Source organism: Lygodium microphyllum, chromosome 26 (assembly GCF_053477565.2).
Source record: "Lygodium microphyllum isolate KBCC chromosome 26, Lygodium_microphyllum_v1.1.10, whole genome shotgun sequence".
NCBI classification, from domain to species: Eukaryota; Viridiplantae; Streptophyta; class Polypodiopsida; order Schizaeales; family Lygodiaceae; genus Lygodium; species Lygodium microphyllum.
The window spans coordinates 73,246,162-73,271,508 of record NC_141160.1 but is presented as its reverse complement, the minus strand read 5'-3'; the positions used below and the strand labels follow the sequence as shown (position 1 = coordinate 73,271,508).

The window sequence follows — 25,347 nt, the reverse complement described above, 5'->3', positions numbered from 1 at the left end:
TGAGTGGGCATTTTCAAGTTGGCCTTTTTTTTTTCTGGCAGTTCCCCTTTTCAAGACTGTACCTTAATCAAGGTTTTGTTTATTGCAGTCCCTTTCACAGCACATCCAAACGCTGGAACAGGAAATAGCCAAGTTAAAAGCTGGATTGGTAAGATTATGAAGTGTTAGTTTAAGGGTGATAAATCTATGAGTACCAGGGAATGATGAATGTAGTTGCTGAACATGCAATTTTGTACCTTCTTTTGTCCTTCATAGATGGGGTTCTGATTATTTTTTCTGTTTCAGAGTGACGTGGGACAGCTTGAGGATGATACTTCAAGTTTGCAATCAGAGCATGACATGGAAAATTTGTTTTTGGATGAGGATTTTGAGGTATATCTCAAAAACTTGTGGATTGTATGCTTTGAACTTCATGTACATAACAGTAGTCTAGAAGGCAAGGAGGAAGAAGTGAAAATAAAAGTAAGATAGCAATGATGAACGACTGCAAAAGACCTCAAGAAAACTAAAAAATGAAAATAGTGGTTATCATGAGCTGAGATTGTGAATGTAATAGAAGAAGAAACTCATTTACTTAGCATGCGTTGAGTGACTTGGCAGCAGTATGTGATGTTGTGAGATGAGGGAGTTCGCCAGCCATTATACAGAGAAAAGGCACGAGTTTGTAAAATTTTTGCAATGTGTACTGGTATTAATGCCTCACCACACTCTTACAGCCTAGAGTTGTATGCCAATGGGGTCTTAGGCTCATGCTTGGGGGCTTTGCAACCCCTTCAAGATACCCTTGTTTGGTGTAGAATCATTCTTGATGACATTGATGTCAAATTTCGGCTTGCTTGAGTCGTTGCCAAAAGTTCTAGTAGAGTTACTGGCTCTGAACTCATCATCATAGTTAGGTGTAGGGTAGGATCGCAACTTGTGAGGCTACTAGGGGATATGGTGATGGGGCAGGGTAGGTGAAGCCTAGCTTGATGGGTCTTCTAGATGCACCCTTGTATAGAGTCTTTGCGGAGAATTTGGGGTGGGGTCTAGTAGTTGGAGTTTTTTTTTTTGAGTTCCTAGTGTTGGCCCTTGAGGCCTAGTTGAGATGGCTCTATAGGATGTGCTTAAGTAGACCCTTTGAAGAGACAGTGAGCGTTAGGGCAGATGAAGCTTAGCTGAAGCCTGAACGGCTCTTTTGGATGCACTTAAAGGGTTTGTGAGGACAATGTAGTGTGAGTTCTAGTAGGAACTTTTGGAGCAGTGAATGCACTGGATTAATTAGCTAGCACTATAAACTGAATTGTAAATTAGCAAAAAAATACCCACAAATAGTGGAGCTAGATTACTCTCACACTAAAAGATGACACATGGGCCCCAAACCCTGGCACTGCTTGCTGTGTTTGTTTTGATTATGAAAAGCTCTCAATTGGGAGTATAGAATTCTGATGCTCGTTGTGTTCCATGCTTATATTTGCCGATGTGCATGTGCCCAAATACCGTTTTTGGCAATCACATTTGATTGCAATGGACAAATCACACATGAACCCTAATAAACTACAGTAAACCAGTCCCTGCCTTGTCTTTGAATCCTCAATGTATGCTCTTACAGATCAGTCCACCTTTGTCCCTTTACCTTGTCACTTTTCCTCTTGCAAACACTGACCTTTTACACAACAAAAATGATCTAATTGTTTTCTATCAGGCATTGACATGCTTCCATGTTCAGCATAAAGTCCTATCAGCAATTCCATGGCCTGAAAACACTGAATGAGTGTCCAGTTTCTACTCTAGAGGAAATACATAGCAAAAACCTCTGATATTCTCTTCCAAAACTGATGTCTACTCACATCCAGGGATAAGGTTACTCGCTCATCATTACAGTTAGGCATAGGGCAGGATTGCAACTTGTGAGGCTACTAGGGGATATGGGTACTCCCTAAGATGGGTGAGGGTAGGTGAAGCCTAGTTGGGTGGTTCTTCTAGATGCACCCTTGTATAGAGTCTTTGAGGAGAATTCGGAGAGAGGTCTAGTAGTTGGGTTTAGTTTTGGGCTTCCTAGAGTTGGCCCTTGAGGCCTACTTGAGATGGCTCTATAGGATGTGCTTAAGTGGACTCTTTGAGGAGTGTGCATGAAGTAGGAACTTTTGGAATTGGCAAATGTATTGGTTTGTGGATAAAGTTACTCCCTCATGAGAGGTGGGTGTAGTGACAGGGTGCAACTTTTGAGGTTAGTGAGGAATAATGTTACTCCCCTGAACGACGGCTCCCTACCGCTGCCCTCACCCCCTCCATCGTACCCTTGTTGAACAACACCCACTGACAGGCCGGTGCTGGCTGATAGGCCGTTGCTCCCCCCGCCCCCCGCGTAAGGGCTTTGTAGCTATACCATGCCGTTGCTACCGAATGCACCTATATAGGGAGTAGTAGTGACTCAAAGCCCTGCCTTGTTTCCACACTACGTGTGATTCCCTATACCCAGTGGTGAACCCTCTTATGTGCGGCGTCACAAGGGTGTAGTCCTGGGATGTGTTTATGTTGTCCCGCTTTTTGGATTGAATAATACAAGAGTATATCTTGAGCTCACATATCGTGTTACCTTTTTGTGCCGTGTTGAGTGTGTAACGAGTGCAAGTTTATCACACTTGGTATCAGAGCAACTCTTGCTCGGAGTGAAGGAGTGCTCACAGAAGCAGGAGAGAAGATCCAGTGCCCCGAAGAGAACGAAGTCGTAACGACCCACAGCACGATGCCCCATGTCGTGTCCCCCCCCGTCGCGTCGCCCCACGTCGCGATACCCCGGCGTGTCGGCCCCCGGCGCGACGTCCCAACCCCGACACCCCACCGTCTGAAGACGTGACATGGCTTCCCCATGGCATGACCACTTCCACCACAGGCGAGATGCGGCTTCCCCGCGCTGACCTCATCGCAGCTTCCCTGTGCCGACATCACCACCAACCACATGGAGGACGAAAGGGAGAATGTCACCCTCCCAACAATGGAGGAGAGGAAGAAGAGTAGAGGACAAGAATGGAGAGTGGCCCAAGAGGAGAAGGTGGCCGGAGTGGAAAGGCAATTAGATGGCATGTCAGGCATGCTGGAGTCAATATAGAGGAACATGCAGATGAAGGAAGAGGAAGAGGAAAGGAAGAAAAAACTAGAAGTGAAGCAGGGCTATAGAGAATGGGTGATACAATAGCAAGAGGAGAAAAGACACAAAATGCAAGAGGAGATGGATAGAATGGGTAGAGAGGAGACATCTAGGAGGATGCAAGATACAAGGAAAGAGAAGGAGAAGGTAGTAGAAGCAGGAAGCAAGAAGAAAGACAAGAAGAAGGAGAAGAAGCACCACCGTAGAGAAAAGGAAGATAGTGACAGTTTAGAAGACGACTATGGAAAATTCAAGATGCCCCAACCAGCCAAGTACAAAGGAGAGAGAGACGGGCTGGTCTTGAAGAAATGGATCGCAAAGGTGGATAGGTACTTGAAGTATTCACGAATAATTGAAGATAGGAAGGCAGAAGTGGCAACCATTTACTTGGAGGAGGACGCTGCCAGTTGGTACCTAATGGAGCAAGGCAGGGCCACACCATCTTTTCGTGGGAAGAACTCCAGGAAGAACTGAAAGACTACTTCATTCCAAAGATGGAAAAATTCGAAGTGAGAGATGAATGGAGGAACCTCAAACAAACATAAGGGAAGATAAAAGAATACATAAGCGAATATAGGCAGATTATACTGCAGCTACCAAACATGGATACAGATACTAAATTACATGGATTTTTGTTTGGGATGCAAGAATGGGCTAGAAGAGATGTGGAGAGAGAGGAGCCAACAAGCTTAGCAGAAGCCATGAGAATGGCCAAAAGACTAGTGGACCTGGAAGGCAGAAGAACGGCCCAAGGGAACCAAAGCAGGTTCAACAACAACTTCAACAACAACTCATGGAACCAAAGGCCCAATGCCCCTAGAGGGTCATTCACAGATACAAGGAGCCAAAACACCACCACCACAACGGCCGTGTCACAAACCGCATTAGTACCAAGAGCAGCAGCAGGAAGATGGGGAAACAATCACTACGGGCCAACCCCTAGCACATCGTATGGACCCATAGGATTAAATACATCATGGTGGAGACTCCCAGGCCCGTCCATCGGGATCAGATGTTTCAAATGCAGGGGCCCACACTACCAAAACATATGCCCGGTAGAAATACAACGTCATTAAGCGGGTTAAGGGTGAATGCGACTAGTGCATACGGAGGAGAAGAACCACAACCACCGCGTATCCAAGAAATCCCAAGTGGAAGTGAGGAAAGTATGGATCATCCAAGGGTAGGGACAGTCACGCCCGACCCCAATGCATGGCGGCCAGAGTAGCGGGGCCGTCCACCATCTATATATCAAAGGCCGAGTGAGCGAAGGAAACCAACCCATCATGGTGGACACAAGGAAATTATCTAAGGCCCCAGAAGGATTAACAGGAACATTCGCCCAAGGAGAAGCCAAGGAAGTGAAACAAGTCTTTGCAGTCCAAGTAGAAGCTGACAAGTGGAAAGCAAAACTCAACTTCTTAGTAATCCCCATGGATGATTATGAAGTGATACTGGGCTTGGAATTCTATGACAAATATGTAATTGCAATGTTCGGTAAAGGTGTGAATGAAATGATGCTAGATATGCAAGGAGAAGGCGTCAGAGTACCCTGCGAAAGAATGCAACTGCTTGGCAGGACGCCAATCAAGGTGCAAATGAAGGAGAATAAGCTAGGAGTGTCATGCCAAACGGTGAAGCCAACTGCAACCCAACCAAGAGGCCAGATCCAAAATGCACCGGTCCAAGGGACCGTTATCAGGCCGCATATCATGACATGTAGTGCCAAGCAAGTAGAAAAATCAGTCAAACAAGGAGATATGGTCTACTTATGTATGATCCAACCAATTGAAAAAGAAGATGGCAAGAAGTCCAAACACCAAAGCAAGAACACAGAAGTGATAGAAATACTTGAAGAATTCAGAGATGTAATGCCAATAGAGCTACCCAAAGGTCTACCACCCAGACGGATGTGGATCACAAGATTGAGTTGATCCCAGGTTCTGCCCCACCGGCCCGAACTCCCTACGGCATGAACCACACCGAGCTCATGGAATTGAAGAAGCAACTACATGAACTAAAAGAACAAGGGTTCATCCACCCTAGTAAATCCCCTCTTTGGTGCCCCAGTGTTATTTGTCAAAAAGAAGGATGGGGGACTTAGACTCTGTGTGGATTATAGGGCTCTTAACAAAATCACCATTAAGAACAAATACCCAATGCCCCTAGTGGAAGACCTCTTAGATAGATTGCATGGGGCCAAGTACTTTAGCCATATTGATCTTAGATCAGGATACCATTAGATCGGCATAGCAGAAGAAGATATTCCGAAAAGAGCCTTTCGTACCCGATATGGTAGTTTTGAGTGGATAGTATTAGAATTCGGCCTAAGCAATGGGCCAAGCACATTTTGTGGCCTCATGGATGGAGTCTTTAGACCTAAGATAGATATCTTTATCATTATCTACATAGATGATCTCCTAGTCTATAACAAAACCTTAGAGGAGCACAAGCAACACTTACGCCGAGTTTTTGAGAAACTGTGGCAGCATCAGTTATATGCCAAGCCTGAAAAATGTGAATTCGCAGTGAAAGAGTTGGAGTTCTTAGGCTTTATTGTAGGAGCAGTTGGAATCAAAGTGGATCCTAAGAAAGTGAAAGCTCTCCAAAGATGGCCTGTACTGAAAACTGTAAGAGAAGTGCGGGAGTTCCATGGCTTCACAGTATTTGGCCGAAGGTTCATAAAAGATTATAGCCTCATCACAGCCCCCCTCTCCCACCTCACCAAAGAAGATCACCCTTTTACATGGGGGAGCGCGCAACAGGAAGCTTTTGAGCAGATGAAGAAGTGCATGAGCCAAACTCTCGTCTTAAGGGTGCCGAATTTCACCAAGCCCTTTGAAATTTCCACAGATTACGCATAGGAGGTGTACTGGTGGAGGAAGGTCACCCCATTGCTTATGAGTCCAAGAAATTTACCGATGCTGAAACAAGGTGGAGTACACATGAGAAGGAAATGTTGGTAGTCATCCACTGCCTTAGAAAATGGAAGCACTATGTTCAAGACAAGCACACAATAGTCTTCACCGACAATATCTCCCTCAAATACTTCCAATCGCAACCCAAGTTATCGGCAAAGCAAGCCCGTTGGCTAGACTTCCTAGCAGAATTCGACTTGGAGATTAAACACAAGCCCTGCTCCACTAATAAAATAACATATGCCTTGAGCCGGAAAGCTGACCTGAAAGCTGTTAGTGTGGTCATCAACAACTTCATAGAACTAGTCAAGGAGGCCCTAGAGCAAGACCAAGGAATGTACAACATAATCAGAGATGTGAAAGCAGTGCATGGAATATACACCCTAGAGGAGGGTATCCTATTTTTAGGCAAAAGATTGTATATCCCCAACAATTTGGAGTTGAAGAAACTCATCTTGCATGAGATACATGATGGTAGACTTGGAGGACACAAAGGGCAAAGCAAAACCTTGGAGGCCCTTAGGAAGCAGTTCTTTTGGCCGAATATGAAGGAAGAAGTAATAAACTACATCAAAACCTGCCCCACTTGCCAACTGGTCAAAGCACCACGATCAAAACCAGCAAGATTACTACAACCATTACTGGTACCCAACCGCCCATGGGATGTCATCAGCATGGATTTCATTGTGGAACTACCCGAGTCCCATGGGTACACAATCATCTTTGTAGTGGTGGACTATTTTTCCAAGCAGGCCCACTTCATCCCGGCCAAACCACCACTAAATGCCAAGGAGGTAGCACGCCTCTTCTTCACACATGTATTCAAACTTCATGGCTTACCACTGGCAATAGTATCAGATAGAGATGGAAGATTCATAAGCGACATGTGGAAGGAACTCTTTAAGACCCTGGAAACACAATTGAGATTCTCATCATCCTTCCACCCGGAGACAGATGGACAGACAGAACGAGTCAACCAAGGCATCGAAGACTATCTCCGGAGCTATGCCCGAGTGGACCAGAAAGATTGGGCCTTGTACCTAGATGTCTTGGAATTCCACTACAAGAGCTCCATCCACTTGGCAACGGGGTACATCCCCCTTTGAGTTAGCCACAGGAAAAGAAGTCATCACACCACTGGCCTTAGCATCTGGAGCAGCCAAAGCGGAAGATCAAGATGCAGAAGAGTTCCTGAAGAAATGGAGAGACCGAAATGCAGCGGCTAAGCAGAGCCTCGAGCAGAGCAAAATCACCATGACCGAGCAAGCCAACAAGAAAAGAAAGGCCGTACTATTCACCAAAGGAGACATGGTCCTAGTCAACTCTAAGAATATGTCACTTCCCAAGAACATAACTCCCAAGTTCAATCACTGCTACTATGGACCCTACCGAATCACTCAAGTGCTGAACGAAGTCACCTACAAACTGGACCTGCCAGACAGTGTTTGTGTTCATAATGCGTTTTATGCTCGTCTTCTACGCAGGTTCTATCAAGATAACCAATGGGGACGGCGCGTACCAATGCTCCATTCCAACGGTCCCTTCGAAGTAAAAGTATTTCTCCGACGCCGGGAACAAAGAGGCTTCCCTGAATACCTCACCAAGTGGCGCGGGCGTCCACTCAAGGAGGCCACTTGGATCTCAGAAGCGGAGGTTCGCGAACGCGGCAAAGATGCCTTCTCCCTTTGGCTCGAGGAGAACCCCCCTGCTCCTTCCAATGACCCTTGAGCCTCTCCAACCCAAACAAAGCGGTTCTCAATCATAGACCCCAATATGCCTCCACTCCTCAAATGTAATTGAGTCAAGGGTGGACCCTCATGGTGATAAACATCAATAAATGCAAAACAAAGCCCCAATAATCCAGTCTAGATGGGCAGACACTAACCAGCTTGCTAGAAAAGGCTGTGTTAAGACCCCCAAGTCCTAGTGCAGCAGACACTGGCCAGTCTGATAGTAGAGACTGTGTTAAGACCCCGCGGTCACATAGACCGGCAGACACTGACCAGCTTGATAGGAAAAGCTGTGTTAAGACCCCGGATGAGTCAATAACAAGCGCTACCCTTAGATTGCTGAGGACAGCAATCTAGTAAGCGGGGGTGAGTGTAAGGGCTTTGTAGCTATACCATGCTGTTGCTACCGAATGCACCTATATAGGGAGTAGTAGTGACTCAAGCCCTGCCTTGTTTCCACACTACATGTGATTCCCTATACCCAGTGGTGAATCCTCTTATATGCGGCGTCACGAGGGTGTAGTCCTGGGATGTGTCTATGTTGTCCCTCTTTTTGGATTGAATAATACAAGAGTATACCTTGAGCTCATATATCGTGTTACCTTTCTGTGCCGTGTTGAGTGCGTAATGAGTGTAGGTTCATCCCCCCCCCGCCGGCCCGCCCGCACCCCATTTTGTGTTGCCTCCCTCCCCTCCCCGCCCTGGTATCTTCCCCGTGATGCCCCCCAGGCGAGACATTTCGGGCCCACCACACTCTGTGACATGAGTCTAAAGCCCTAGGCACCCATTGGTCTTCACCCTGTGGCTCCAGGTCCCCCCCCCACCCGTGTGGCTCTAGCATGATGTAATCACCCGTGGCGCTCGGTGCCTCCACTGTCGTTCAAAAATAGACCCCTCGGTCCTTGCTATCACACCTCCTCCCCCATTGTTCCCTCCACTTGCAGCAACACCCCCTCCTTTGGTAGTACAGCAGTGTGATTGGTAGGTTCTTAGAAGGGACGCACAATGGAAACCTCGAGTTAGATGCTGGTGCATTCTGCGAGTGCCCCCCAAATCAATTACCTTGCACGTCGTCCTCTGTGAGGAACAGCTCTTAGCAGTTTGCGCCACAGAGCTGGAGCTAAAAGAAACAACAATCTTCGGTCAGGTTGTAGGACACTCCCCATCCAGGGCTTAGCTTTGGGATTGGCTTCACTCCACGTTGCGCATCGACACGACGCAGATTGTGGAGGTAATTCTCGTGGGGCAAGGGATCTTCATGGTACGACTCACTTCGATAGACGCAGCCCGTGAGTTAGTGGCCAGTTCACCCTATGGTTCCACGAAGGGCGTCATCTACATGGTCCCTTGGTACAGTGGCTTCACAGTGGAGGCATTCGCGCTCCACAAACAACTTTCTTAGATACTTGGTCACCCTACTCTTCCCCAGACCGGTGATAGTGTATCGCCAGCTTGTGGAAGACTTTGGACAGCTCTTCGGAACTGTCCTTCCCGCCTCTTTTGCAGACGCAGTGACAGCCGTAGGAGTCCCAAAGGTACAGGTGGCAGTGAAAGAGACAAAGAACATACCACAGTTTCTAGAGATTGAGGTAGGTGCACACTCCTTTAGGCAGCAGGTGGTTGTGACTGGGAAGCTAAGGCAGTGCCTGTGTTGCCATGACTTTGGGCATCTGGCAACAGAGTGTATGCGCTTCGGAGCCAAGGTAGCTTCACTGACAGGCCCATAGGTGGATGCGGACGACTTTACATGGGTCCAAAGACGACGATAGCGAGGGAGACGGCAAGGGGGGCCGCAGCTAGCTCCTCAGACACAGTCACTGTAGTAGGGAGTAGGAGGGCGAGCGTCACCCCCCTGCTAGAACATCACGTGCCCCCCTCTCCTTGCCCCACCTGGTAGGACCACAGGTCTACACATCCACCCCCCATCGAGACATCACGGGCCACCTCACCCGAGGGCCCACATCCCACATCCCACATCCCACATCCCACATCCCACATCTCCCCTTCCCACGACTCCCCCCCCGACCCTAGTCCTCAACACCTCCACCCCTCTACAGCTACCGGCCTATCCGACACCCGCCATGCACCTCCGACCACCCCACCATCCTTCGATCCTTCCCCTGGCCACCATCACCCTTGTCGACCAGTATCCCTGATCCCCACCTGGCACAGGTGAACCCCTCCCTCCCCCCCACAGGAGGTGAGGAGTCCCGTACGCCGACATCCTCCACTCACTGGCAATCTAGCCCCCCTCCCCCTCCCCCTCCCCACACAGCCACCAGCGCATCCGTCCATGCCGCCCGTCACACTTTCCCGAGACAGGCACAATTGCTACCACGAGTTTTTTCGGAGTGGGCCGTGGTTTTACCTGAGAGTTGCGAAGCGCGGAGAGTTTTCACTACCCTTGGAGGTGGGAATCTTCGTGGTACGCAAGTCAAGGAGTAGCAAGGTCCATCTACTAGCACCACTTGATGGACCAAACTACGCCTTCTTCCTTCAGAGCTCTCATATAGGAGACTGGATGTCGACTCAGATAGAGGAGGAGGTGAAGAGCCATGTGGCAGATCACATCTCCCAAGAGATGGGAGTAGGTGGAGTGGCACTTTTTCCCCAGTAGTGGCTAGGTTGCATGATGGACATTAACTGGTGGGCTGGGGCTGAGGTCCCATATTTGAGCATTATCTTTTGAGCCCCTCTGCAGTGAGAGCTCCAATGGATGTGATTGAGTGGCCCTTGGCATAGGCAGCCCGTTTCTACCAGTGTACAGAGTCTCGCCTCTCAGCTTGGCTGATAGATGCCCTGGTGGTACCACCAGGCGCATCCATCATCCCCATGGTCCTTTTGAGGGCTACCATAGGGGAATGGAGTTCACCATCCAGGCCTGCAATGAAGCGTATCCGCATGCCTCATAGCTCCTTTTCTCCGTCAACAGTTTCCACACTGAACAGATGTTTGTTCGGTTAGTCACAAGTTTCCCCATGAGTTTACATCTTGCATTCTAGAATGTAAATAGCCTCCACTATAGTGGAGCACGTGGTTCCAGGAAGTTGATTGTTCGGTAGGAGCTGTAGCCTGTCCTTGCCGAACGGATCGACATCTTACTTCTATAGGAGCACGAGCTCACTCTTGCTCAGGCCCAACGGGTAGGGAAGGTACTTTTGGGCAGCTCACACACTTACTGGGAGCACGCCATCGGTGCCCATGGGAGGAGTGGAGGCATATGCACCTCTATCGGCCCGAGCCTCACTGCGTGTGTATGAGACCACGGGACGATTGTGGCAAGGAGGGTTCTATGGATCAGATTGGATATTGGGGACTCGTGCCTTGGAGTCCTCAATGTCTATGCCCCTATTGAGGTTAGGGCACGCAATAGGTTCTGGGTAGAAATTGTAGTAGGACTCCTAGAGGTGGACTCTTGGATTGTTGGAGGAGACTTCGACAGCCTGGAGGCCTTAGAGGACCAGCAGGGTAGATCCAGAAACTACTAGGGCATGGTTGGGGAGGAGCATGAGGCATGGGAGGTCTTCCTAATGGCAGTAGGAGCACGCAATGCTTGGAGAGACCCAACTTTCCACGGGAGGAAGAGGTCACTGGATTTCTCTTGGGGATACAAGCGGCTAGGCAGAGTCTTGCTGGAGTGGTTGGACAGGTTCTATGTGGCAGATTTGGACTAGGGAGTGGGATAGGAGGGGCTGGATCGCAAAGGAGGTTGCAGAGGTCCTAGCCGAGTCGAGCAGTATTTGCTAGGAGGCAGCCTTACAGGTCAAGCAGTAGAGTTGGGAGGAGGAGAGAGCACTTCGGTGGGACCTAGCAGCCATGTTGAGATTACTACAAGAGGCACCAGGGGACCCCATCCTCCACGCACAAAAGGTGCGCACATGAGTAGCCATCGCCGACCTAGAGGATAGGTGCTCAGAGTTCTCATTCCACACCTCGGCAGCCTTTTGGGTGCGGAAGGGGGACACGATGTGCAGGGAGTTTTTCCAGGTGCACTAGCCCCGCACCTTAGGAAAGCAGATACGCAGCCTTTGGGATCAGCATGGGAGGACTCATTCTAGCCTAGTCGAGGTGATGGAGATCGCCACCGACTACTACAAACACCTTTTCCAATGGGAGACAGCCTCAGCTAGAGGACAACGATGTAGACAGCAGGTCTGGGATTACATCCCATCCCTCATCACAGAGGAGATGGGACGCTCCCTCCTAGCCCCCTTCACAGAGAAGGAACTAGAGGAGGCTTTCCATACACAAGACGGGTAGAAATGCGTGGGAGAGGATGGTCTCTCTAAGGCCTTCTTCACTATCTACTGGGAGGTGGTGAAGGACCCCTTACTGCTAGCCTTCCAGGAGATTTTCACTTCAAGATGGATGCTAGGAAGTCTTTCGGCAGGTCTTATCAGTCTCCTCCCTAAAGGGGGAGACCGGTTGGAGCTATCCTAGTGGAGACCGATCACCTTGTTGTCAGTACCCTATAAGGCATTGGCAAAGATGATTGGTAGGTGACTCTGCCCTGTGCTTCATGACACACATACATGCTTTGTCCAGAATAGGAGCATCCTAGACAATGTTTTCACCTTCTTTGAGGCGATAGAGTGGGTCCAGCACAGTGGTTAGGGATTGGCTGTACTACTCTTGGATTTTGAGAAAGCCTATGACAGGGTGGACTGGGACTTCTTAGAGGGCACTATGGTGAGGTTGGGCTTCTCCTAGGCATGGATCTACGGGGTCTCCGCACTTTACAGATCAGCCACCAGCAGGGTTCTCATAGGTGGCAGGCAAGGGGGGGAGTTTCGGCTGGAGAGATCTGCCCGGCAGGGTTGTCCCTTGGCCCTGTACCTGTTCTTACTCTTTGCAGAGGCGATTACTCTTTGCAGAGGCGATGGTCACGTGTAAGTGGGTTATGCGGCCTCCAACTTCGAGTGAGAGAGGAGACGAAGTTGTTAGACTCAGAGTATGTAGATGATACAACACTTTACGTAGAGGACGATGAGTTGATGCTAGAGAGAGTGAGAATGGCTCTTGAGGTGTTTAGTACTGTAGCGGGAGCGAAAGTCAACTGGTTAGTTTTCTTATAGACCCGGACTCTAGCACGGAGTGGGGCGTCCACTTGGGATTTAGATGGGTGTGCAGAGGGCAGACCATCCGTTACCTAGGGTTCCAGGTGGGACTTCACATCGCTCCCACCAACAGTTTCTTCCAATCCTTGACTCTATTCGGAGGAAGCTAACCTATTGAAGTACTGCTCACCTTTCTCTAGCAGGCCGAGCCTTGGTGGTTAACTAGGTTCTCCTAGCAACGGCTTGGTACATCGCCTTGTGTTGGTGCTTCTTCTCGTCTTGTGTAGTTTAGCTTCGTCGCCTAGTGCGGAACTTCCTCTGGGCCAAGTTAGACGGTTCCAGGGAATCCCGGGCCAAGGTGGCGTGGGCAACCATCATCTAGCATCGGTCAGAGGGAGGGCTTGGGATCATAGAGCTAGAGTATATCAGAGTATGGCTCTCTTGGGCAAGCTAGTAGTCAGCGGCCTCACACCAGGAGGGCAAACCTGGAAGGTCCTATTGCAGGAGGGTCTCTAGGAATGTAGAGTGAGGCTTGGCGGTGATTGGAGACTATCCTTGAGATGGATCTTCACGACAGCCTAGATGACCCCCCCCGATCCCCCTTTCTACGCAGTTTGCTTCGTGTGTGGCAGGGCCTCCGTAGGGCCCTAATTCAGAGCCCCCCAAGCCGCAGGAGGAGATAGACCGCCAGCCGGCGATCTGGACCCCCCAGGTCAGAGATCGGGATGGGGTATAGATTGGTGAGTGCCCCCACATCTAGTGGGCTGGTTGGGAGGCGGCGGCCCGGCTCATACCATTAAGACATGGCAGAAGGTGTACAGGATGGTGGATGAGGAGGTGCTGTAGCGGGCATCAAGTTGCTAGAGAGGAGTTGATTTGAGGAGGAAGGAGATAGACGCAGCAATACCTCAAGAGTGGCTGGCTCCTCGAGACAAGAGCCGATAGAGCCTGAGGAGGTATGACCGCTAGGTTTTCACTAGCAGGTATCCCCTACAGGTGGCAATTAGAGTGGGAGACGCCCCACATGGGACTTTCTTCACCGTGTAGGAGGGGGGGCGTCTGGCCCTTGACAGAGGGTAGCAAGACGAGGGGATAGCTGTCCTTTCATGGAGGAGGATTCGGGTGGTTGGCCTTCAAGGGAAGACATGTCGGCTGGACCCTTATGTCGTCTGGGAGGAGCTCAGGGAGTGGCCCCTCTGAATTTGGGAGGGTAGGCCACTTGATGAGCTGGAGTGGGATTCGGGAGAGCGGCTATGGCCGGCCACTTACGGTCACCAAGAAGCCAATGAGGTTCCTGGAGTACACAACCAGGATTGGCAGACACGTATTGATGCAGGAGGATATGGATTGGGCGTCGTCCTGTAGCAGGTACTGGGCGGAGCACAGCATTACGCAGGCTTTCCGAGAGACCTTCTGGTGTCGCTTATGGGATAGCTGGAGGCCAAGGAGGGCATCGTATTTCTTATGACTAGTGGCACATGGAGGCCCGGCGGTGGGGAGTTGGTTAGCCTAGATGCAGGTGGAGGAGCTCAGGGAGTGGCCCCTCTGAATTTGGGAGGGTAGGCCACTTGATGAGCTGGAGTGGAATCCGGGAGAGCGGCTATGGCCGGCCACTTACGGTCACCAAGAAGCCAATGAGGTTCCTGGAGTACACAACCAGGATTGGCAGACACGTATTGATGCAGGAGGATATGGATTAGGCGTCGTCCTGTAGCAGGTACTGGGCGGAGCACAGCATTACGCAGGCTTTCCGATAGACCTTCTGGTGCCGCTTATGGGATAGCTGGAGGTCAAGGAGGGCATCGTATTTCTTATGACTAGTGGCACATGGAGGCCCGGCGGTGGGGAGTTGGTTAGCCTAGATGCAGGAGGGAGGTTGTAAACGCTGCACATAGTAGCCTCTTGAGTCTCCAAAGCACTGCCTTTGGTCATGTGAGGCGATGCAACTTGTGTGGAGAGGAGCATGTCGCATCCTTTGCCGTATAGCACCCAGCCTTGGATATATCTCATGGGGAGCGTTCTATTGGCCGGCAATTAGCCAGGGCCGTCACCTTCTGTATGAGGTTGGGATGCAGGACATGAAATTCATTATTGAGGCAGGGGTCGTGCGCAATGGTTGGTTTGGAGGCTCTACCCATTCGCCAGGTATTGGAGCCCACAACAAACCGCTTTGAGGTATGGGAGATCATAGGGAGTCTTACTGGATGGCGTATTTGGAAGGCTCGGTGTCAGGAGGTTTTTGGTGGGGAGAGACTTTCAATACAGACGACTTTAGCAGAGTTCTGGACCTCCATCATCCACTCCCTTTGTGATCGATGGGACCAGGTGCAGGGTGAGTCTCGAGCTCGGCAGGAGCTCCATTTTCATTTCATGCGCACTTGGGGTGGCCAGGACCTGTTTTTCGTGATGCAGGGAGGCAGCCCTGGATGGCGATACACCCCCCCTCCATGGCTTCTTGCCCCCATCCCCCCTAGACCGCCCTGAGAGGTTTGTATACTTGATATATCTGTAACTCTGCATCAGCTCCAGCTAGTTTGTTGAGCATGAGCACTTCCTTGTATTCAGGTTTTTCCTGAAGTAATATAATTAGCCACACTTTATTTGCCCCAAAAAAAAAAGTTACTGCCCTTGATAGTTAGGGCTAGGGCAGATGTGGCTTAGTTGAACGGCTCTTTTGGATGTAGTTGTAGGGCTTGTTGTTAGCCTGCCTATGTTAGTCATGTCAGTCTGTCATCTCCTAGTTGTGAGCTCCTGTTATAGTTCGACAAAGACATAGGAATTTTGGCAATTTAGGTGCACTTTCTTTACTTGTCGGCTTCCTGTGTGCATTCCTAGGCTAGCTAATGCTTTCCACAGTTTGCCTCCACCCACAAGACATTGTCTTTGTCATCTGGGATTTTTCTGGGGTGTCCCTATTTTTTCAGGCATTTCTTTCTATGTGACCAGCATTTTTGGTCTCCACAGATGTAGGCCGGCTAGATTTGGGCATTTATGGCTATTTATATCTAGCCCCCCACTTGGTAGATAGACACACTCTTCAGTCTTCCCCTTTGTAGGTGCACACTTAGACACTCCGACTCTTTGTGCTTGGTGCTGCCATCGTCATCAGCTTGATTTGGTGGCCTCATTGATGCTTTGGGCTGTGTGTAGGGATTGATCAGTCCTCATCATTGCATTCAACATTCTTCTTCAATCAGTGCAATATTCTTCCCTCATCTGCTGCTTCCTCTCTCTCTCTCTCTCTCTCTGTGCTTCTCTCTGTGTTCGTGTTTCTCTTCTGTTGCGCACTTTCACATGGTATCATCGCCCAAGTGAGGATACAGTTTGGATATTTCTTGAAGAGTAGGTTTTCATCGTGGAGGAGCAGCCCAAATCTCCCAAACACAGATTTTTAGCCGGCGCTACTGCTCGAACAAGTGGTTTATTGCCCGTTTGCACTCCCAGTCAGCTAGGCGATGGTCTCTAGGGAATAGGCGACAACTTTCTAGCATCAGGTGACATCAAATTTTACATTTTGCTGCCTCTTCTCATATGACCTATAGACAGGATTGGCTTTAGGACTTGAGTGCTAGGGGGGGCATAGTCACCATTGGTGACATTTCTATTGTTCTTGTTTTTGGAGTGGGGACTATTCCTTTATTGCCTAATTGGTAGTCTTCTTTGGCCAAAGTTCTCTATGTACCGGATTTAGGTTTTAACCTATTGTTTGTTCATGGTTTTACATGGCTTGGTATCCGTGTGGTCTTTATATAGGATGCGGTGACAATGAAGGATCCTTCTACAGGTGGTGTTCTTTGGATAGGCTCCCGAGAGGGTGGGCTTTACACTCTCACAACCTTAGCTGCGCAGTCTTCCCATGAGCTTGGGTTGCTTTGGCATGCTTGTTATAGTCATTTTCACTTTGATGCGATTAAACAGACTTCTCAGAAGAAGAAGGTGGAGGGACGTTTTGATTTCCCTCCTATTTACACTTCTGGTGAGGGGCAAACAACATAGGCAGCCACATCCCCAAACTACCGCTAGGAGGGCTTATTCCCCACTTGAGTTGATTCACATTGACCTTTGCGGATCTACGGATACAGCCTCCCTTGGGAAGGCCAAGTATTTGATGCTAATTATAGATAACTTTGGTTGTTATGTATGGCCTTATTTTTTGGAGTACAAAAGTGAGGTGTACTCCTGTTTTTGCAAGGGGAAGGTGTTTATGGAGACACAGACTACTTTCAAAGTTCATGGCGTATGAGCATATCATGGTGGCGAGCTTACTACTAATCTCTTTTCTCAGTTTTACAAGGACCACGGCACTCAGGTGGAGTATACCCATCCGAACACACCTTCGGAGAATGGTGTGGTGGAGTGTGCGAGTCAGAGCATGCTAGAGATGGCTCAATTGATGTTAGAGCATCGGGGTCTTCCTCATACGCTTTGGCGTGAGGTAGCGGCTACTGCGGTTCACGTCCGTAGCTGCTCCTGGACATATGTGTTACATGACATGATACCTTACGAGGCATTCTTTGGTCGAAAGCCTTCCGTGTCTCATTTTTGCATCTTTGGTTGTGATGCATTTGTCCATGTGGACAAGAAGAAGAGGAAGACGAAGCTTGACTCGAAGTCAAGGAAGCTTATCTTTGTGGGTTACAATACTACCACGAAGGGCTATTGACTCTACGGCCAATGACATGGAAGCTTGAGGTGAGTAGGGATGTGATCTTCGAAGAGACTTTGGCCTCCGAGGATCCTATTGATTGTTCTATTGCAGGTGATTCTTTGTCATTCACTGACCCTCCTCTACCTTTCATTCCACTTCTCCCTTCTAGGTTGGCTCTTTACACCTCTTCTTCATCTTCAGCTCCTCCCCCTCCTCCTCCATCCTCGACTCTGGCTTCTCTACCACCTCTGACGGATGTGACTACTTCCACTTCGTTGCATACTTCCACCCCTTCTGTCTCCCCTCTAGAGTCTTCTAGGGATGTTCCGTCGTCAGAAGGGGAGCCTTCTTCAGATGAGGAGGAGATCTCTTCCCTTGGTGATGGGGAGTTTCTCCTTTCGACATGTGCATTGTAGGTATTGGAGGCTATATAGTCTCCCTTTTAGCAAGATGTGCCTATTAAGGTCGGCTTGTTGCCAAGGGTTTTGCTTAGAGGGTAGGGTTGGACTATTTTGAGACTTTTACACCTATGGCTTGGATGTCTACTATTCGGGTTATTTTGGCTCTTGCAGCCCAACATCGTTGGTTTGTTTATTAGATGGATGTAAAGTTTGCCTTCTTGAATGGTGTCCTTGAGGAGGAGATTCATGTTTCCCAGTCTCTTGGTTTTCTTGTGCAGGGGAAGGAGAACAATGTCTACTAATTGCGGAAGGCCCCCTATGGCCTAAAGCAAGCTCCCAAAGCTTGGTACTAGAGGATTGATCTCTTATTACTTTAGAGTGGCTTCCATCGATCAACTCATGACCCCCCAACCTATATTTCCAGGTTGAGGGTGCAAGGTGTGTTTTGCTCATCTTGTATGTGGATGATCCTATCATTACAGGGAGCTATACTCAAGAGGTTGATCGTACTTGGAAGATTTTGCCACAGGAGTTTGACATGACGGATCTAGGGATTCTTCACTCTTCTCTTAGATTGGAGATTTATCAGATGACACATGGCATTTTTTGTTTTGCAGCACCGATACATTTTCGAGCTTCTCTCAGAGTTTGGTATGGCCAATTGTCGGCCTATTTCATGCCCCATGGATCCAGAGTCCAAGCTTTTGACAACCAGGGTTTCCCTTACTGATGCCACCTGTTACAGGTGTCTTGTTGGCTCCCTCATGTGGCTTATTCACAGTCGGTCAGATATTTCTTTTGTTGCGGCTCTGTTGTCTTATTTCATGATGATTCCCACTCTGGAGCATTGGAGTGCGGCCTTGCGCGTTCTTTGTTATTTACAAGGGACTTGATCCTATGACATCATGTATGGAGAGGGGGTTACTCTCTTTGGTTGGAGTGATTCTCAATGGGAAGGCGATGTGGATTCACGGAGATCCACTACAGGCTATGCCTTCTCCCTTGGCTTAGGCGTCATTTTGTGGAGTAGTAAGAAGCAGCCTACTGTGGCCCAGAGTATCATGCCTTATGTTTCATAGCTATGTAGGCAGTTTGGCATTGCCGCATGTTGGTAGAACTTGGCTTTCCTTAGCTAGGCCCTATGGAGCTACGTGTGGACAACTAGAGTGCTGTAGCTTTGGCTAAGAACCCTGTGTCTCCTGGTTGCACAAAGCACATCAAGGTTCAATATCACTTTGTTCGAGAGCGGATTGTGGATTCCGAGTTGGTGGTGGCTTATTGTCCCACGGAGGACAACGCAGCTGATCTCTTCATGAAGCCTTTGCCCGAGGCTTCTATGCTTCATCACGTGAGGTTGTTGGGTCTTTAGACACTCCCAGTATATGAGAGGAGGTGTTAGCCTACTTGTGTTAGTCATGTTAGCTGTCATCTCCTGGTTGTGAGCTCTTGTTAGAGTTTGACAAAGACATAGGAGCTTTGGCAATTTAGGTGCATTTTCTTTATTTGTTGGCTTCTTGTGTGCATTCCTAGGCCAGTTACTACTTTCCACAGTTTGCCTACATCCACCACACATTGTCTTTGTCACATGGGATTTTTTTGGGATGTGGCCTATTTTTTTTGGCATTTCTTTCTACATGATCAGCATTTATTGTTGGTCAGCCAACATTTTTGGCCTCAATAGACGGAGGTTGGCCAGATTTGGGCATTTATGTCTATTTATAGCTCGCCCCCCACTTAGCAGATATACGCACTCTTTAGTCTTCAGCCTTCCCCTTTGCAGGTCACACTCCGACTCTCTATGCTTGGTATTGCCATCGTCATCAACTTGATCTGGTGTCTATTGTTGAGCTAAGAAATGCATTCCATGCTGATTAGCCACTTAAGCATCCCCAAAACAAGCTTAATTTAATGAAAATCCTTAAATGGGGAGCGGTTTGAGAGAGTTCAATGAAACCCTAATTGGGGAGGGTCCATCCTCATTTATAAATAGACATGCTGCCCCCATTGAGCCTCAATCTCTTCCGTGCAGGTTTCTCATCCTTGTGTATAAATCTTAGCCATCAGTCTCCCACCACGTGGCAGTCCTAGCCTTTGTGATTGTTGCCATCACCTTGTTTGTTGTTTTATTGCGGCGTTTTATTGCTGCATTTTACTGCAACATTCTACTGCAGTGTTTTACTGTGGCATTCTACTGCGGTGTTTTACTGTGGCGTTCTACTACTATGTTTTGCTGCTTCGCTCACATCATCAGGCATCATCCTTTGCAGTTGCCTCAGTCTCCTCACACTTTGGTGATCAACGTTGGGTGTTTCTCTCACTCTGTCATTTTGACTGGTAGTCATAGCACTTGGGATTTGTCTCCGGTTGACGTCACTCTCCGACACACTGCTCTGCCCTTGGGCACACTGTATACTCTTACATTCATTTACAACATTCATTCACTTTAGAGTTGTGTTCTTTCTATTCCTTCTTCTGTTTGTGTTTGAGTTTTTGTGTTTGAGTTTTGAGCTTTGCGTTTAGGGTTTGAGTTTTGCTTTTTGCGTTTATGTTTGTCTCATTGTGCTTTTGTCATGGTTATACACTTTGTGTGCAAACCCTAGCAGTGCCTCCACACTCTTCTTCACATCTTCACTGACGCTTCGGGCTATGTGCAAGGATTGATCAGTCGTCATCATTGTATTCAGCATTCTTCTTCAATCAATGCAATATTCTTCCCTCATCTTTTGCTTCCTCTCTCTCTCTCTTTCTACTTCTCTTTGTGTTTGTGTTTCTCTTCCGTTGCGCACTCACTCTCACACTTGTGAGGACAATGTAAAGTCAAGTCTAGTAGTCAAGGTTGGTGTTGGGCTCCCTAGAGTTGGCTCTTGAGGCCTACTTGAGATGGCTTTATATGATCTTTAATGGGATTTTCTGAGGTGTGAACAAGAGGGAGGGACTTTTGGAGGAGCGAATGCATTTGATTAACTAGCAAGTACAATAAACTAAATTGTAAATTAGCAAACAAATACCTCACAAATAATCAAGCTAGAAGGAAGAAATACCTTAACGTAGAAATATAAATGAAAGCATACGACAAAGCATAAACTCAACAAAACATAGTTAGGGTTAGGGTAACTTAGAGACATTGAACACAATGGAACTTGAATAAATGAATGAATACTGAATATACAATCCTCATGCAACAAACAAACTATGCAAGAAATGAAAAGTGTCACGAGGACATGACAATTTGATGCTTTGCTTATGTTTAATTGACATTTGATTAAAGGATTAATTAAATGTGCAATTAAAAGATGCACATGTGTTGCACATATGAGGTGCAAGCTACTTTTTTACTGTTGAAGGCCCAAGGACGCTGTGAAAAAGATGGGTGTCAAAGGCAAAAGTTGTAACAAGTTACACTTGTTAGATTCTAGGTGAATTTTGGTGTCAGTTTGTTCCTAGGACCATTAATTGGCCATTAAGTGTCAGTGGTGACACTAGGGACTAGGCATTAATTAATGGATTAATGCTTGTCCAAGGGTCAATTAATGCATGGGACCACTTTGGGTTGCAAATGGCCTAGCCAATTAATTTTTGGATGGGCAAGGTCAATTTTCTGGGCATGGATTAAGGGCTGAATTAGTTTTCAGAATTAATTAATTCTGAAAATTAATTAAATGGCTGGAAATGGCTGAAAATGGATTAAGAAAGTTGCCACTTGGCAAAACCTTCCCATGCAAGTGGGGGAAAGGCTAAATAGGGCTGAAGGGAGAGGGAAATCTCGTTTTTTCATTTTGGAGCTGTTGGACTGTTGCTGCCAGCTTTTGGGGCCAATTCCCAGCCATTGGAGATCATTTTGGTGATGGAGATTGCATATTCTTGACCTTGGGAAGCTGAGAATTGCTGCTGATGCACTTTCTCTTGAAGATCACAGTCTCTGATGCTCCTATTGTTGTTGGTACATCCGTTTGGGGCTGGTACAGCAGGGCAGCAACTGATTTTGATCAGTTCTTCCCGACAAATCTCAAAATTTTCTCTCTCTACAGCATTATCTCATCTCCTTCAGCCTATGCTCAGCCATTCTCAGCAATTCTCAGCCATTCAGAGGAGATCTCAGCCATTTTTGGTGGGCTGATCTATAATTTCTGCAGTAAACTCTAATTTACAGTAGAAATTAGGGTTTAGCAACCACCTTGGGATCCGTGCCAGAGATTGAAGGCTCAAGGAATTGAAATCAGCAGCTGATAATTGAGGATTATCAAGGGATTTCAGGAGCCAGCCCATCCCAAATTGATTTGGGGCAGCATTTGGCCAGCCAAGGGTCAAATTGGAGAAGAAGTCCTGGGTGAATCAAGGGGTAAATGACCAATAAAGCTTGCTGGTTATTTATGACAGCAAGAGCAATTGGTTAGTAGGAGGAGATTGAAGAATCTCGAGTTGTACTCCTTCCAATTGAATGAAAGTTAAAGAAATACTGCAAGGGGCGCCAATTTTGGGGCCAACAGGGTGTCTGCTGTCCAAGAATGTTATGGTAAAGTGTGTATTTCATTTTATGTGCATTTATTTATTGCAGTAATTAACTCTTAAATCAGGTTATCACCACCCATTCCAAGAAGGAAGGCTGGTTTCAAAAAGTGTACCCCAAACTCTCATGTCTCGAGGACTGGGGCAAAGGTAATGAGATGGAGAGTGTATTGTACCCTTGATCGATCCTGAATTGCAGCAAGGCAGCCTCTAAGATGTTTGACAGTAGCAGACATATCAAAAGTGATGTTGGATCAGTGTTATATAGATAGAGGAGAGAGAAAACTGCAAACGTAGTAGGTTGATGATGTGGCAGGCTGATGGCAGCAAAAATGCAAGTATGATGATATGGAAGTCTGTACAACAGCCGCAAATCACAAATGCAGTAGTAGAACAGGTCGCCATTTTAGATGCTGCAGCGGATGTAGTAAACAGAGCAAAAACAACGTAGACTGCGTGATGGAGGTTGGAAACAGGCCATGGATGGGTGTAGACAAGGTCGAGCAATCTCAGTTGAGATGTCCTTCGCGAACGGGGTGCGGGTAGTGAAGCTAGAGGGCTTGAAACCCGCAAAACTAGCTTGGGTTGAATGGAGGGCAGCCTATCTATTTATAGAAAGTTAGTCCTTGTCTTGTCTTTGAATCCTCAATGTATGCTCTTACAAATTAGTCCAGCTTTGTCCCTTGACCTTGTCACTGTTCTCTTACAAACACCAATCTTTTACATAACAAAACTGATCTAATGGTTCTCTATTAGGCATTGACATGCTTCAATATTCAGTGTAAAGTCCTCCCAACTTTTCCATGGCCTGAAAAGACTGCATGAATGTTCAATTTCCACTCTAGAGGAAATACACAACAGAAAGCTTTGCTATTCTCTTCCAAAACTGATGTCTACTCTGTAAAGACCCTAACACAGAAATATAAACAAAAACCGTACGACAAAGCACAGATTGATAAAAAGAACAGAGTTAGGGTTAGGGTTAGAGTAACTCAGAGACAATGAACACAGTGAATAAATGAAATGATATGACTACTGATAATACGATGCTCATGGAGCAAACACACTATGCAGTGAATGAATACTGAACCTCGAACTCTTGTATCTCTAGGATCAGGGCAGGGGTAATGAGCTAGAGAGTGTGTTGTGCTCCGAACAGCAAGGCAGCCTCCGGATGTCAAACACCAGCAAACGCAGCAGTGAGAAGCTGGATTTAATGTAGATAGCAGTGAGGAGAGAGAAAGACTAAAAACGGAGCCTGCAGGAGAGAGAAAGACTAAAAACGCAGGCACGACAACCTGCAAGAGAGAAAGACTAAAAACGGAGCCTGCAAGAGAGAAAAAGATTGAAAACGCAGGCAGGACAACCTGCAGGAGAGAGAAAGACTAAAAACGGAGCATGCAAGAGAGAAAGATTGAAAACGCAGGCAAGACAGCCTGTAGGAGAGAGAAAGATTGCACGACTGCAGATAGGAGAGAGAAAACTGTTAGGGCGGCAGCTGGAGTCTGCAAAGGCAGCAGTTTGCTGGCGTGGTAGGCTGTACGATAGCAGTGCAGATAATGAGCAGTCAGTCGCCAGACAGAAACAACAGCAATCAGCGTGTGGAGGGCTGGAAATAGGCGCCAGATTGTAGGGAATAGTGATGGACAGTAAGGGCTGAGATATCCTCCGTGACCGCGGTGTGGGCAGCAAACTGGTAACACCTGAAACCTGCAAAAACAAGATTGTGAAAGAGTGGAGGATTGGTTGCCAATTTATAGAAAATTAGGGTTCTAGATCCTCTCCCACTTAACTTTCTCGATCCGCTCCCCGTATTAGGGATTTGGCTAAAATAAGCCTAAAATAAGCATGTTTTGGGGCTGTTTAAGTGGCTAAGTGCATTTCTTAGCACAACACCCCCTCTCAAGCCCAAAATAGGGTGAGAAAAGTAGGCGAGCCTAAATTTTGATTTACCCCAAGGCGTCCCATCCCAAAGCAGCCAGGGCATTGGACAAAAGGTGCACGTCGGCTGCCCAGTGATCTACCAAGACTACAGAGGTGATGGATATCTTACCAAGGGAGCCCAAGTGATCACCCCAAAGAGGTCAGGGCATCGGACCAAGGGTGCTCGTCGGCTGCCCAAGGGCCTACCAAGGCCTACAAAGGCGGATGGAATCAACAATGAACTTGCTTGTTTTGTTTTTTTTTGTTGAACAGTGTTTTGATAATACATAAGTACTATAGGGGCAGCGATTGATTAAGTGACAGATAAAAAAAGATAAAGAGAGTTTTAAATCCAAGTTATTCACAAAACTAGCAAGCCAATCCCTCGCACTGACGAGGATAAGTGCCTAAGGATGATAAAAGTGAGTGTATGTGTCAATCATGTGTTGAATATGTGAGAGGCAAAAAAAAAAAATGGTGGGCTTAGCAAGACAAGCAAAGCAAGCAAGCAAGCAAGCAAGGGTAGGGAAACTGCCTTTAGGAGAATTGCCATGTGTTATGCTATGAATATGGTGGATCCTAGAGTCAACCACTCCAAAAGACCGAAAAGGGATAAATGTGCACAGATGCATGTTGACATGAATTGAATGCCAATGCATAGGGTAATGCAAAGGGAGATGCAAGATGTCATGCTCATACAATATACTATGCAATGGTGCCATTAGGACAGTGCCCTCACAGGGGAAGTGTTCACTTGTCCAAGTGCCATTTTACAATCAGGTCATCCTGATAGTGTGGATGAAGTTACAAATGCCCATAATACAATACAAAAGAATAAGTGAATGTAATGTCTAAAAAACTGTAAGCATCATCACTGTCACGATCAAGAGTAGGAGCCGCTCCCTCTGAAACTGGAAGGGAAAGCAAGAGGGAAGCACCCTCTCCCCGTCAAGCTGAAGTAGGGGAGGGTGTACCCAAGCCGATCCTAGGTAGCAAGTACTAAAGAACCAGCTGGTTGACCGCTTTGGTTAAGA

The 25,347-nt window shown here is 47.6% G+C and overlaps 1 protein-coding gene across 1 annotated transcript in view; it reads left to right on the top strand.

Moving 5' to 3' along the window:
- The window catches only part of LOC148013406 (CRM-domain containing factor CFM3, chloroplastic/mitochondrial-like), a 61,857-nt gene that overhangs the window by 12,902 nt on the left and 23,608 nt on the right, over positions 1–25,347 (top strand). Inside the window, exons 7-8 of the mRNA XM_087668440.1 lie at positions 89–148; positions 286–372. Coding sequence (XP_087524566.1) covers positions 89–148; positions 286–372 — 147 coding nt within the window. The remainder of the gene's footprint in view (positions 1–88; positions 149–285; positions 373–25,347) is intronic.